Genomic DNA, 13,195 nt, shown 5'->3' with positions numbered 1-13,195 from the left:
TACAAATAAGCAACCATGGGTCGATACTGTTCCCAATAATGATGGGAGATACATTGCAGCTACCAGAGCTGGGTGAAAGGATAAGGTAGGTAGGTAGACAGATAGACAGTCCGCGATGCCAACATTGAAATGTATCAATCGGTCAAAACCTACATTACCTACCTGAGCCTATTGCGCAGGGCTATGAGGAGTCGGCTTGTTCTTGAAATGTTTTGTCATTCACGCATTATCAGACGAATTATTCCTGCATGTGCCGGGGGCGGGGGGGGGGGATTCATTTCGTGCAAAAATCAAATTCACCACCTTATAACATGGCAGAAAGGTAGGCAGATAATGAGGAAACAACAACTTTCCCGAGAGCCTCTCGTATTCCAATAATGCGTACGGTTCATAATGTAAACTGTATGTATGCTTCTTGTAGGTAAATTTCCTTTGCCCCGCTCTTGAATACCTACATACTACCTAGTACCCATGCAGCGAAGTTGGCACCCCAAGTGATGACAGGCTCTCCCAGAGGAGGATGCCAAGAAGATCAGATAAGTTTAGCCAGGATGGAAAACTAGCGAACGCTCATCTCCAGCTGTACATATACATAGATTACTTACATTGATGTCTGCTTTTGGACGGTTTAAATCCATATGCAGACGGTTCGAAGCAGACCCTTCCGCGTACAGGTGGGAAGTATGTAGATTGTTATCCTCGTTCTAGTACGATCTCCGCTGGGCATGCCCACAGCCAGGCAATGGAGGTAGGTACGTATTGCCTCGTCCAAGCAGTTAGGTGTCCCTTGTGGAAACATGATTTCATGTTTAATACTACAGATAAGTTTTAGGTATCTAAGTCAACCGACCTTCGCAGACCTCCAGGGACCAGCGATCATCTCGAGATCTAGCAGTCATATCGGACGTATTTACTCTTTAATTAATGGCTCGATTATAATTAAAAGTAGTATCTTCCTAGTGAGCCTAACAGAAGAATCGATTATTTCATTTTCTATTTAATATATATCGCATAAAGAAATATTATTTATGAATTTGCTCGCTAAGGGATCATATTGACTTAAGCCGAACGACTTTGAGAGTTTGCGTTATGCTTGTTGTCGCAGCTTCCTCCCGTTTTGTCACACTCTCTTGGATGATGCTAAACTATGTGGGCTGTGGCTTTGATGGACCCAAACTTAAGCTTCCCGATGTGGTAGGATGGGAGGAGGATAATTCTGCTGGTTCGTTTTCACTTGCTTGCACTGTTCACCTAGTGCCTCACCGGCGTAGGGACCGTGCTTAGTATTTTGTTGGCATTTAAGAGATAGAAGGTAAGGCACACGTGCGTGAGAACGACACAATGGAATAAGTAAATTTACTCATGTATATTTGGCTGAGTTCATCTACGTTGGCTGCTGGCAAGCAGAGCACGATTACCTAACCTTAGGTAAGTGCCTAGTAGAGCAATGCCTTGATCCGGGTCGATGTGTGGTTGGAAGATGTATGGCATAGATAGATACTACGAGTCGTCGCTGGGTACCTCAAATGCCTAGCTCGCTCAAGGCAACCTACAACAAGCCCATGCATTAAACAATGGCTCTACCTTCGTGGCTGGACCCCTACTTGTTCAGCGCAAATGTCGCGCGACAAGTGTGCAGACCGCCACGGAAAATATACCTCCCATGTTAATCCCTGTCTACCAACTGATTTATACTTAAGTAGGTATTCGTGTCTGAATAGTATCAATTCAAATGAGTACCTAGTTGCTTGCCAGACGGGCTTCCTGATATGTATGGTAAAGAATTACCTACAGACTTGACCTACTCGCGACATTGAATATTGGCTTGCCATGTGCGGACATGGTCTTGACATTATGTCTTGTGCGTACTTCACTTGCATGGCAAGCTGGCAAGCTGGCTGGCAACGGTCGGGCTGCGGAGAATCGCTGCCCACTGTCGATGACCTGACCGAGTTGCGTGTGTGCAGCCATTATCGGCTGTGAGTCCTTATTTCTGGCGGGAGTGCGCGTTCACGAGGAGTGAATTCGATCAGGGAAAAGTTTGCCTGCATACGGCAGATGAATCCTTCTACCAACCAAGAGGCCCGCCCCATCGACCACGTCAGTCCACGACAATGCATGAACAAGCATGGTGGACTTTGGTTGTACAAGCGGCCAAGGATGCAAGCGAGACTCACTCTACTGTGTATGTACTCTGTACAATACTGGGCAAAACTCCAGGCGTATCGCGGGGGCGAGGGGCTTTTGGGAGTGCGGGCAGCTGCCTGTATTTGTGTCGCATAGAGTGAGGTTGTCTTATTTACCTGGGCGCAATGGATGTCGCCCGGCAGCCTTGGTCTCCGTTCCCTCCAGGATCTACAGAGTATATACAGTCTGCGTCTCCTGTCAGAGTGTCAAGACTGTCGCATCTTGATGTATGATCCAGCAGTTAGGTTAACAGAGTCGAGTTCGCCTCCATGTTTGATATCTAAACACATGATACCTATATATACGGACATCTGATACTATTGTAGATATCCATTGGACCTATATAATCTGTTTTTAGCGCAACCGCTGCAACCTTTATTTGAGCTAAGTTCAACCTAGTAGTCTCTTTCTTTCTTATGTTTTGGCAACCTTCTGCCTTCCAGCTGTGTGCGTCCTGGGGGCCGGGCGTCCTTGTAGTGTCAAGAGGGAAACTTGAAGCCACTCGTGCCAGACAATCTTGAACGAACAAACGCAACCCTTTGTTCGCACAAGAAGTGCCGACCAAGCCCCCCACATCGCCGTTCTGTTGCTAAAATTTACTGACATTACGCGTGTAATAAATCAATTGAATGGCTACGCTCTCGACATAGGCACGCAATGCAAAAGCTCAGCGACCTATTCAACGGAGACAAGCTGGTTTGCTTTCCTCTTCCCCCTCCCTCCATATCCCTCTTTCCTTCCATCGCCTCATTGACTGACTAGTGGTCGGGCTCTTGGTGACTTGATTATCTTGAGACATACACTTTGTAAGCTGTGCCTGGCAGGCGGAACCCATGATGTATGTAAAGAGGTACATTATTGTCAGGTAGTTTAGAATACTCCTGGGCAAGCCTGACGTGGACTGACTTATGTGTACCGAGATTTAACACCCCAGCTACCTACCCACATATGTACCTCTGCTGCCACCAGACCTTCGCACTACGTACTAGGTGCGGCTAGCTGCCGACATCCCAACTAGCCAGCCAACCAACCAACCATGTCGACGTGATCACCAGCGACCAGCCCTCGGCAACGGTCGGACATCAGATCTGAGACCTCTCCAACTCAGCTGCAGACACAGGTACCGCAGATGCCACTCAGAAAAAGCCCCTCCTCTTTACTGACCTGGAAGTCACCTGTATTCGACTTGCCCTCTCTTCCATTTCTCACCGCGCGAATACCGCTTCGACCTCAAGCCACAATCACTTTGGTTCGTTTCCACTCGGCAGCCGTCAAGATGGCTCCTCCTCAATCGGCCCTGGACTTCCTCGAGTTCGTTAACGCCTCGCCTACCCGTAAGTTGTTCCCAACCCATAGCCTCCTCATCCATATCTCTCTCCGCATCGTACTTCCCGCGACTGGCTGGCCAATCAAACTGACCTCTTGGCAATGCTGCAGCCTTCCATGCCGTTCAATCCGCCATCGCCCGCCTCGACAAGGCTGGCTTCACCAAGGTCAAGGAGCGCGAGAACTGGTCAGCCACCCTCAAGCCTGGTGGCAAATACTACATGACCCGCAACGGGTCGACTATCGTGGCCTTCGCCATTGGATCCAAGTGGAGGCCTGGAAATCCCATTGCCATGGTCGCCGCCCACACGGACTCACCTTGCCTCAGAATCAAGCCCGTCAGCAAGAAGAGTGGCGTTGGTTTCCTCCAAGTTGGCGTTGAGACGTATGGCGGGGGTATATGGCATAGCTGGTTTGATAGGGATCTGAGCATCGCCGGCCGTGTCCTAGTCAAGGACGGCCAGGGGAATTTTGTCCAGAAGCTGGTCAAGGTCGACCGCCCGATCATTCGAATCCCAACTCTGGCCATTCACCTAGATCGTGAACCTAGCTTTAACCCCAACAAGGAGACGGAGCTGTTTCCTATTGCCGGAATGGTTGCTGCTGAGCTCAATAGAACTGGTGTTGAGGAGGTAGTCAAAGACGATAACACCAGCAACACAACCTTTCAGCCGCTGAAAGACATGTCCGATCGCCACCATCCCTACATACTCGAGATCATTGCAGAGCACGCCGGCGTCAGCGTCGAGAATGTCGTCGACTTTGAAATGGTGCTTTACGATGTGCAAAAATCAGTTTTGGGCGGCCTGAATGAGGAATTTATCTACTCAGCTCGTCTGGACAATCTGAATATGACCTATTGCAGCGTCATGGGATTGATTGAGTCAGTGCAATCGTCGAGTCTAGACGACGAAACGTCGATCCGTTTAATCGCTTGCTTCGATCATGAGGAGATTGGTTCAACCTCGGCACATGGCGCGAACTCGGATCTTCTGCCTGCCGTGGTTCGTCGGCTGTCTGTTGTCGCAGGTGACCGCCATGGAGACTCGGCCTCTCACCGGTCGTGGGAACACATCAGTTCCGACCCTGATGCTGATCTCACCACCGCCTTTGAGCAGACCGCGTCAGGCTCCTTCCTCGTATCGGCCGACATGGCTCACTCTGTCCATCCGAATTATGTAGGCAAATACGAGTCCAATCACCAGCCTGAGATGAACAAAGGAACTGTCATCAAAGTCAACGCAAATCAGAGATATGCCACCAACTCGCCAGGCATCGTGCTAATTCAAGAAGCCGCCAAACGGGCCGGAGTTCCGCTACAGTTGTTTGTAGTGAGGAACGATTCATCTTGCGGCTCGACTATTGGTCCCATGCTCTCAGCCCAGATGGGCATTCGCACTCTAGACTTGGGAAACCCTCAACTGTCCATGCACAGTATCCGCGAAACTGGCGGCACGTATGATGTCGAGCATGCCATAAAGCTTTTCGATTCCTTCCTGTCTCACTATTCCGAGCTTGAGGCCAAAATTTACGTGGATTAGAGCAGTCACGACGAGCTCGCACTGACCTGAATGGTGGGCAGGCGGCGTTGTTCTGGCTGCAGGCTACTGGTCACTTGTTCGCTGGGTGAGATCAACCCAGGCGCATGGATTTTGAACAACAAAGCGTGCTGCCCAGTTTCAGGCCTAAGGACCACGTGCAGTCTCATTGATTCGCGATAAGTATTTACCATGACAAGGTTGCTGGCAGTATGTGCTTGGTGAAGTGGCTGCCCCATTTTTTGTCAATATTTGCAAGCAAGGTCTGGCAAATACAATGACATTGACCTGGCTGAAAAATCGGCTTGCTGCTCTCAAGGCTTGATTTAATATAGATCTTTGAAGCTTGCAGTCTGCCACGTTTCCGTATATGCACCAAACAACAGTGAATAAGCGTGGGGAGACGGGGAGGGGGTTAAAGCTTATGAGTTGGAACCGTCATTAGCATTGCCGCGGCCGATGTAGTGTGACCGTATCGTGAAACTGGAAATGATCAATCGATATTCAGGATGATTTTCCCAGGGTGGGACACTTACATGTAGTATACAAAGGCGGGCAAAGGCTTCTTGGAAAACTAACAACAGCCTCTCTTTACACCAAACGAGTAGTCACAGGCATTAGCCACTCGTGGCGCAACGCAATGAGGGTCTGTTGAAGGTTCAGGGCTCAAGACAGGGAACAAATGGCAATATGTTGAATCTTCCATTACATGAATGTCCGTATATATTTTTAACCATGAATCTTGCCAAGGTGCTGAGCGAAAAAGTAGAAAGATTCTACCTTTTCATTCCCGCCTACCTACTCTGTAGGTAGCTGGACAGTGCGCGCATTGCATCTCGTGTGGAAAAGACCCAAGAGTGGAGGGGGCTTTGGACAGCAGCAGCAGTTGATATGTTGTGTCTACAAGCTACTACTGTTCAATGATGCAGGCGAGAATCTAACTCGTAGAGATACCTTGATATAGACATTTCCTATTACACGTTCCGTGTGGGAACGACATATATTTCATGTATTATTCATGTGCATGCTGTACACTATTTACTATTACCGCCTACCTAATCCGAAGAACGTTAGTCTGAGTTGAGGGTCGAGAGCTAAGCCAGCAGACCCTGCATGTAGTTTTGAGATGATGTGTTTCATCGGAAATTAAGCGAGCTGACAACAAGCAATGATCGCCATGTTTTGCATAGAGTCCTGGATCCTCTATCCCACTTGTTTTTCATTTCATTCTTTCCCTTGCCTCCTCCTCTTGTCCAGGGTTGTAGTCAATATGAAGATTCATCAATTCATGATCATACACTCTTTTGCATGTAGAGCTCGTCGATTCAAATTCATCGTTCGCCTTTCACGTTCCTCAAAGATGGACTGGTCAAAAGTAGAAGTCGTATAAAGAGAAACCAAAAAAAAAAAGGTGTGGTTTTGTTGCAAAATAGGCGTGAATCGGGGTTATTGACATCAGGCATTCAACGCCCATATATACAATTAGAAAATTAGCTACACAGATAGTATCAACACCAAGTCAGACATTGAAGCCGGGTCCCATTTGCTACCCGCCGACTTCCACCATTCCATACTACTCCAGAGGGGGTATCGACAGCTTAGAAGAAGAAAGCGGCGGCAGCGGCGGCCACAACGGCACCAGCGCTCATGCCGAAGCTGGCAGCACCGGCGGTCACGGGGTAGGTGGAGGAAGGAGAAGCGGGGGTGGTGCTATCATAGTCCAAGTCAGCTACATTGAAATCGCGAATTGGTTTCTGTGCGATCGAGGGGGTTTAAACTTACGCGTTGTAGCCGGGAATGGAGGAGCCAGAAGAGGGCTTGACGGAGGAAGCGGTGGTGGGGGTGACGGTCACGGTGCTGTAGATGACGGTGGGCACGCAGGTGGTGGTCGAGATGGTCAGGACCGAGGAGCTACCAGTGGCAGGGCTGGTGGAGCCGGCGGTCTTGACGGTGGTAGGGTAGACCGGAGAGGAGACAGCCGGGGAGGAGACAGCGACCGTGGAAGCCGAGTAGGCAGGAACGGAGGCGGAGTAGCCGGGGACGGAGGCACCGACCGAAGAGCCAGGGGAGCTCACGGCGTGGGAAGCAGAGGGAGTAGACTCGGTAGTCTTGACAGCCTCGGTGCTGGAGCTCTCAACAGCGTAGGTGGAGCTGAAGGTCTGGGTAGAGCGGGCCGGGCAGTTGGTAACCTCAGGAGCGCAGGAGGTGATGGTCTACATGGGCAGGTTAGTATATATGTATATAGAGTATCGTCTCCCCATGTCCATCAAGCGGCCGACTGGGTATCGTTTATCCGTCCTCCCCCTCCCCCCTTCTTTGCATTGTTGTAATTCGACCCAGCCGGCAACTGAAGGCACACAAGAGTAGTCGTGTGTTTGTCGGCACTTACGATGTAGTCAGTGCTGTAGACAGTCTGGGCCGAGACGGCACCAGCGAGGACGACGGCGGCAGCAGCGAAACGCATTTTGACTGATGTCTGTGCTTGTTTTGGTTGTGTGTTTAAGAGAATGTGTGGGCGCAAAGTAAGCTGGAAAAAGCTTGTGCGTTGTTTGATCTTTGAGTTGTTAAAGAGTGGACGACCGAGGTCAATGTTTCAATCGAATTGGCTTGTTTGGCTGAAGAAGGGAAAGAAAGAAGAGTGAAGACATGAGCGAAAGGGCAGCGGTATTAATAGGATAGAGACGACAAGGCGATTGGGCAAAGGCGTCAAAGGATAGGAGACAAAAGACTGGGTTACGGGAAATTAGCAGAATCGCGACAGGCGGGGGGGCGAGGCACCCGACACCCAAGCACTGGTCAACATGAAGACCGCCGCTCCACCAGGGACCGGGGGCGATGGAGCAGAACATTAGGCGGGCATGGAATAGTTCGGCCAAACATCCTGACTGGCAAACAAATTTAAGCCAATTTAAAGTTGTCATCGACAAGCCTGTGCTTGGCTCTTTTAGCTTGGTTTTATTTTGGCAGTAATAGTGGCAGCAATAGTAGTAGGCAGTAATACTAGTATGTAGCCGTTTGGCGGCGCCAATATGATGGCGGACGGTCCAGTGACGGCCAGCCAAACAGCCCCAGAATGTACACTACACTACTACGTACCAACAAGATAAGGTGGTTGTGGATTTGATCAATGGGATCATTACGCCAAATAGCTGGTCATGCGGATTCGTACAACCATGCACATGTTCAAGCCCTTGATATATATTCCTATTCGGCATAGTCTTGGCGCTCCGATTTGAGAAGAGGAAACCAGGTATAGTGCGGAGATCCAGAACGTAGTAGCGATGAGAGGGGGAATGGGCAGAGATTGAAAGAAAGAGAAGGAGAGAAAGACGGAAGATTCATACACAGTAGTAGACAGGAGACAGCCAGTGTGAGAGCCAGAGAGACGGAAACAGACGAGCCTCAAGCGGCCTCCCTCCAATGGCATCGTCGTTCCGAACATTTCCCCTGGAAATTTGACCTTCCTCCACGGTTGTGAAGAGGGGCCCGCCTTACTGATGAAAGAGGACGATGCAATATGGTTGCTGATTCGCCGGTGCCTTGGGGCGTCGTCATATGGGTCGCGATCCACCGAACCCGTCAATCTACTCAATCTACCTCCTACAGCCGTGGCGTTAGGGGTACCTGGTCAAGAAGTACCGCAGACAATCGATTAACCGATAGAGCGTAGTGCTAGGTGACGGACTTGCTGGTGCTTTGGGGCTTTGTCCCTATTGTTGCTTGTCACAAACCGGCCTTTGCAATCTGCGATAAAGGGGATCTGACAATCACGGGCTTGCAGAGCAAATTACCATACCCGGATTCAGGGTGATGCCGATTATCTAAGACAAATGTGCTTATAGACTGTTTCCCGTCCTTTCCCTCTTGACATGTCTATAAAAAAAACTTTAATATTGCGGTGTCCCTCTCCTATGGACGCCAAGATGAGGGGCAACAGGGGCACCAACCATCGACTATCTCGTGGACTTGCCTAGGTTTTATACGCAATAAAGAAGGTACATCTTTCTTTGACCTGGTTGGATTCACAAAAGTCTCACGAGGTCAATGTTTCTCATGTCCTTCGCCTATTCTCCATTTCAAGGAAAAGGAAGAAGGAATTTTTTCTTTTTTTTTTAAGGTGATCAGTAACTGTTGCTTGGTTTACGGCATTGCGCAACACAAATGGTAAACACGCTGTGATTCGTCACATTCAACCCTCGACGAACCCGGCAATGCTTCCAACATACCTAGGGTATGAGTCGGTATCGTTCATCGATAAAAGAAGTCATCTAAGGCAAGGCATTGACCCATTCCCGACTGTAATAATTCAGCCATCATGGTAGCAAATCCATCGACATACGTACACATGTAACTCAATTAAAGGACGTAAACATTTGAAGTAAGTAGGCATTTATTGTATCTCCTTTATTACCCTAGAGCGTGCGCCTTGTCTGCGAATCAGGCTACTGCTAGGTAAGTGCGCTGGGATACCCCGCAAAACTAGTTGCAATCGATAGGTACGTTCTCCGTGAGTACACAGCTTTTATTACCGCCTTGATGGAGTCCAAGAGGAGAAAAGAGAGCCAAAGTCCCACGAGGGCAGTGCTGCCAAAGCGCCAATCGGACTGCGCCGTCGCCATCGGAGGCTCGGATCAGGATTCTACAGTAGGAAGTGATGAGTGTTTATTCAATGGCAACCTTGGAAGTGTATGGGTCACGAAAACGACCGTCTGTTTGCCTTACTACTTTGCATACCTCAGGACCTCAATGTAGTAAGAAGAAGTTATGTACCGTCTATTAGAGGACGGGTAGGATGGTCATCGTTTTGTCTGAACCAAACATCCTGCGTCATAGTATGAAGCTTTGATTATGCCGACATCACCATAATGTAATAGAATAGGAGGGCTGACATCGGCTTCTCACATCATGCAAGTAATTATCATCGTCGTCTTCGGTTCGGGATCAAACACAATGTCGGATGGGAGCTAATGCAGGAACCAGTCAACATGCTACCAAGCTGCAAGTCTGGATGCATATGTACTCTACCCATACTTCCTATTTGCTGTGTATTGGAGCCGCACGGCCTTCTTGATCGTCAAGTCCTGATGATTTGAACCAGGCGGGGGGAAAAAAAAAAAAGAAGAAGGGGAAACGAAAAAATAGGTAGTGGACACAACAGTGAAACAACCTTTCCCCCTCAATTGCGTACTTCATAAAAAACGATCAAACCATCCATGCTGCTTTAATACTAGGTAATTAACCAATTGGTTTGACTTATAAAAAAAAAAAAATACTCCCCTTCCTTCTCATGCAAGAGAGTGCAGGCTTGTGACTGCACCGATCATCTCGGCTGCCGAATGAAGGTGCAATCGAAGTAATGCGGCGGCATTTGTCACTGTACTCGGTCTCATCAGATCATCCCCGAGATTTGACGCAGCCCAACCCATAATGATCACCGGGAACATGAAAAAGGGCGGTTAGGAGGATTGGAGACGACCCTCTCTCATTGACCACGATACGAGTACCGTCGGTCCTGTACCGACGAATCCGATGAATCCCAGAGGGTATAAACTGGGTCGGCTCCGCCTGATGCGGAAACAAGGGCAAATCCGGCGGGCACGACTATCACAGCAGCCACAGCTGCATATTTAAGATACGAAAAGACCGATCGGTGAACCGCAAACTTGACAGTCTAGCAGCTGGCTTTTCGGCAGAGATGGAACATTTTGTCCTCATCCACTGTCCGAATCTGCGCATGCGGGCGACGGGTGGGCTATGGACTGGCAGTACTGACAGAGGCCCCCGAGGCACCAGTGGTACCTCTGTGCAGCAGCAGTAGCAACAGCTGCAGCGCTCAGATCGCCATCGACTAGGTACTGATGGTGTGACAAGTGCTCCGAGAGATCAGCGCCATCGACAAGCCGCTAGTTGCCATGTGCTTCCGACTGTTATTCCTTATATCGGGAGGCCGATCATATCTTGGTCCTGGCGCAGGCCATACTGATTCCTGGAATTTATTACATGTCTAGCTCGAGTCTCGACAGACTCTCGCACGTCTTTGCGTTGTACTTCCTTCCCCAGCATCACCTACGTGCAAAGCTCGAGGACGCCTTGTTTCCATTGTTTCAATTTTCGTCACATGCTAGGCTGTTACTTGCAACTGCTCTGTCGTTGGCTACTGCTGCTGAAGAGGCGTTGTGATCAATTCTGGGACTTATCCTCGTCCTCGTGCCACGTGCAGTCAAGAACAACGACGGCGAAGGTTGCTGGTCAAAATCCACCGAATGACAAGACCGTTGTCTCAGGCCGCAACTGTCATATCAACAGTTTGCGAGAAAGGTGGAGACGGGTTGGCGATGTGAGATGCCGTCTCACTTACTAGAGCCATCGGACCGCCTTCCAACTTTTTGACTTTCTTGTTCAGCGCAACTCTTCGGCGTGAAGATGACTGGCTCAATTTCGAAAGATTTCGAGGCCGTTGTTGTCACAAGCTCGAACAAGGTGTGCACATACAAACTCTTGTGTGTTTCTGCGACAGATGAGTAGCATATCAAGCATGGCGCCCAGACACGATACGACCTCCCGGTATCTTGCAACATGCCAAAGAACGAGCCATGAAAATTTCGTTGTTGCAGGAGTACCCAGCGGCCGAGGGGGAATTGACTATTGAGTTGGCCAACAGAAGCCTCGATGCTCGACACGCCTCAAGTCCAAGGGTGCTGCCATATGAAACTCGCATATAACCTGGTTGAGCAGGACCACCAATTCAGAGAGAAACACCGTTAATACCTGCAGGCTTCTCCATACAAAAGCGAATCGATCATCGACCCATCAGAGTGAACAGTCGAAGATGAATACACTCGTTCTCAGCTGCATTAGAAAGCATCAGTTCATATGCTTGGACAATGCGAATAAACCTCGAGCCCCCCTCTACCCTTCGTTTGGGCCTTTCCGATTACGAACACACCTCATCGAGTACAACCCGCAATTTAGTCAGGTCATGAACACGGGCCGAAGTATTGAAGACTATTTTACCTACATTGTCAGTAATCACCTCGACTATATCTTGTATGTTTCGAACGCCAAACACACATGTGCTGGTTGGACCAGCGTAGCCGGTGCCTCTTCCGTGCCCGGAACTCAGGTGATACTAAAATTCCAATTGGAAAGCGAAGCACACGTGCTCAGGTCCGGTGCTAGTAGTCTATAGGTTCAGGAATGAGCACATGCAATTCTGGTCTCATGCTTGTCCGTTTTGATATTGCGCTCACCGGGGATCTGTTCAAAGTAGGAACACTGGTCAGTATTCCGACCAGATAGGATAGGAGTAGAGTTTCACTCGGTGAGTCAATCAATACTAAAAGATATAAGAATGTAATATATGAACAACACGACAATACGCTTTCCTACATTTCAAGTTGTTGATTTTTACGTTCCCCCCCCCCTGTCTCTCTCTCTCTCTGTGTGTGCTAGAGTGGCCGTCTGCTTAGCTCACCGCCCCACCATTAGCACAAAGACATCGGGCGCTGGACATCTGGAGGGGTGAGGGGTTGAGGGGAGAATGACAGGACTAGTACGTACCCTTAACCTACCAACTCGTGCCATCAGGCTAATCAAATGTATTGATCAATGTACACACAAGCCAAGGTGGGGTGATTGGAGAGGATGTGGAAAAAATGCCACTGGAGAGCGCAAAAGAAATGGTTGGGCTGCGGGCTACCTAACCTTACCTACGGAACCTCACCCACATTGACTGCTGGGTGGCATACTGTACACATGCATTACATACACATCATCTTCTCCTTCACGTCCAAAACCTGATCGTGACACGCCCTACGTAGCCCGAGAGCTACTTTTCTCACTGCCAGAGACTTTTCCTATCGGGTGGAACTCGCCTTATTCAGCCGCTTTTTACCTGCTTGTGCTCTAGACTTTCCGACCGGCAACAAGGGGGTTAGCAGAGGTGGGAGAGAAAAAAATTACCCATCGTAAGTGAGCCAGCAGACAGCTCAGCCTTGGGTGCCTACGGTAGATAGGCTTCTGCGGTCAATTTTTTCTCCCTCCTACCTGGTCCAACCACCTCCAAGAACTATATTGGTGACATTCCCTCCACCAGCAGTTCCATACAGAGAAAGAACTTCCTCTTTCCCATCAACCCCCCCCCC

General features: G+C 49.3%; 2 protein-coding genes across 2 annotated transcripts; one reads left to right on the top strand and one right to left on the bottom strand.

Moving 5' to 3' along the window:
• Positions 1-3,463: 3,463 nt before the first annotated feature.
• PFICI_15392 (Aspartyl aminopeptidase) lies at positions 3,464-5,054 on the top strand (the record flags this gene model as incomplete). The annotated part of the gene is made up of 2 exons (XM_007843973.1): positions 3,464-3,521; positions 3,625-5,054. 2 exons carry the CDS (start codon positions 3,464-3,466, stop codon positions 5,052-5,054), a joined length of 1,488 nt encoding a protein of 495 aa, XP_007842164.1.
• A 1,595-nt stretch (positions 5,055-6,649) lies between these two features.
• On the bottom strand, positions 6,650-7,515 carry PFICI_15391 (uncharacterized protein; the record flags this gene model as incomplete). Its single annotated transcript, XM_007843972.1, has 3 exons — positions 6,650-6,761; positions 6,834-7,264; positions 7,441-7,515. The coding sequence occupies 3 exons, from the start codon at positions 7,513-7,515 to the stop codon at positions 6,650-6,652; spliced, it is 618 nt and encodes a 205-aa protein (XP_007842163.1).
• Between the last annotated feature and the right edge of the window lie 5,680 nt (positions 7,516-13,195).

This window comes from Pestalotiopsis fici, assembly GCF_000516985.1.
Source record: "Pestalotiopsis fici W106-1 unplaced genomic scaffold PFICI_Scf_18, whole genome shotgun sequence".
In the NCBI taxonomy this organism is placed as follows: domain Eukaryota; kingdom Fungi; phylum Ascomycota; class Sordariomycetes; order Amphisphaeriales; family Sporocadaceae; genus Pestalotiopsis; species Pestalotiopsis fici.
This window is presented reverse-complemented; position numbering and strand designations above follow the sequence as displayed.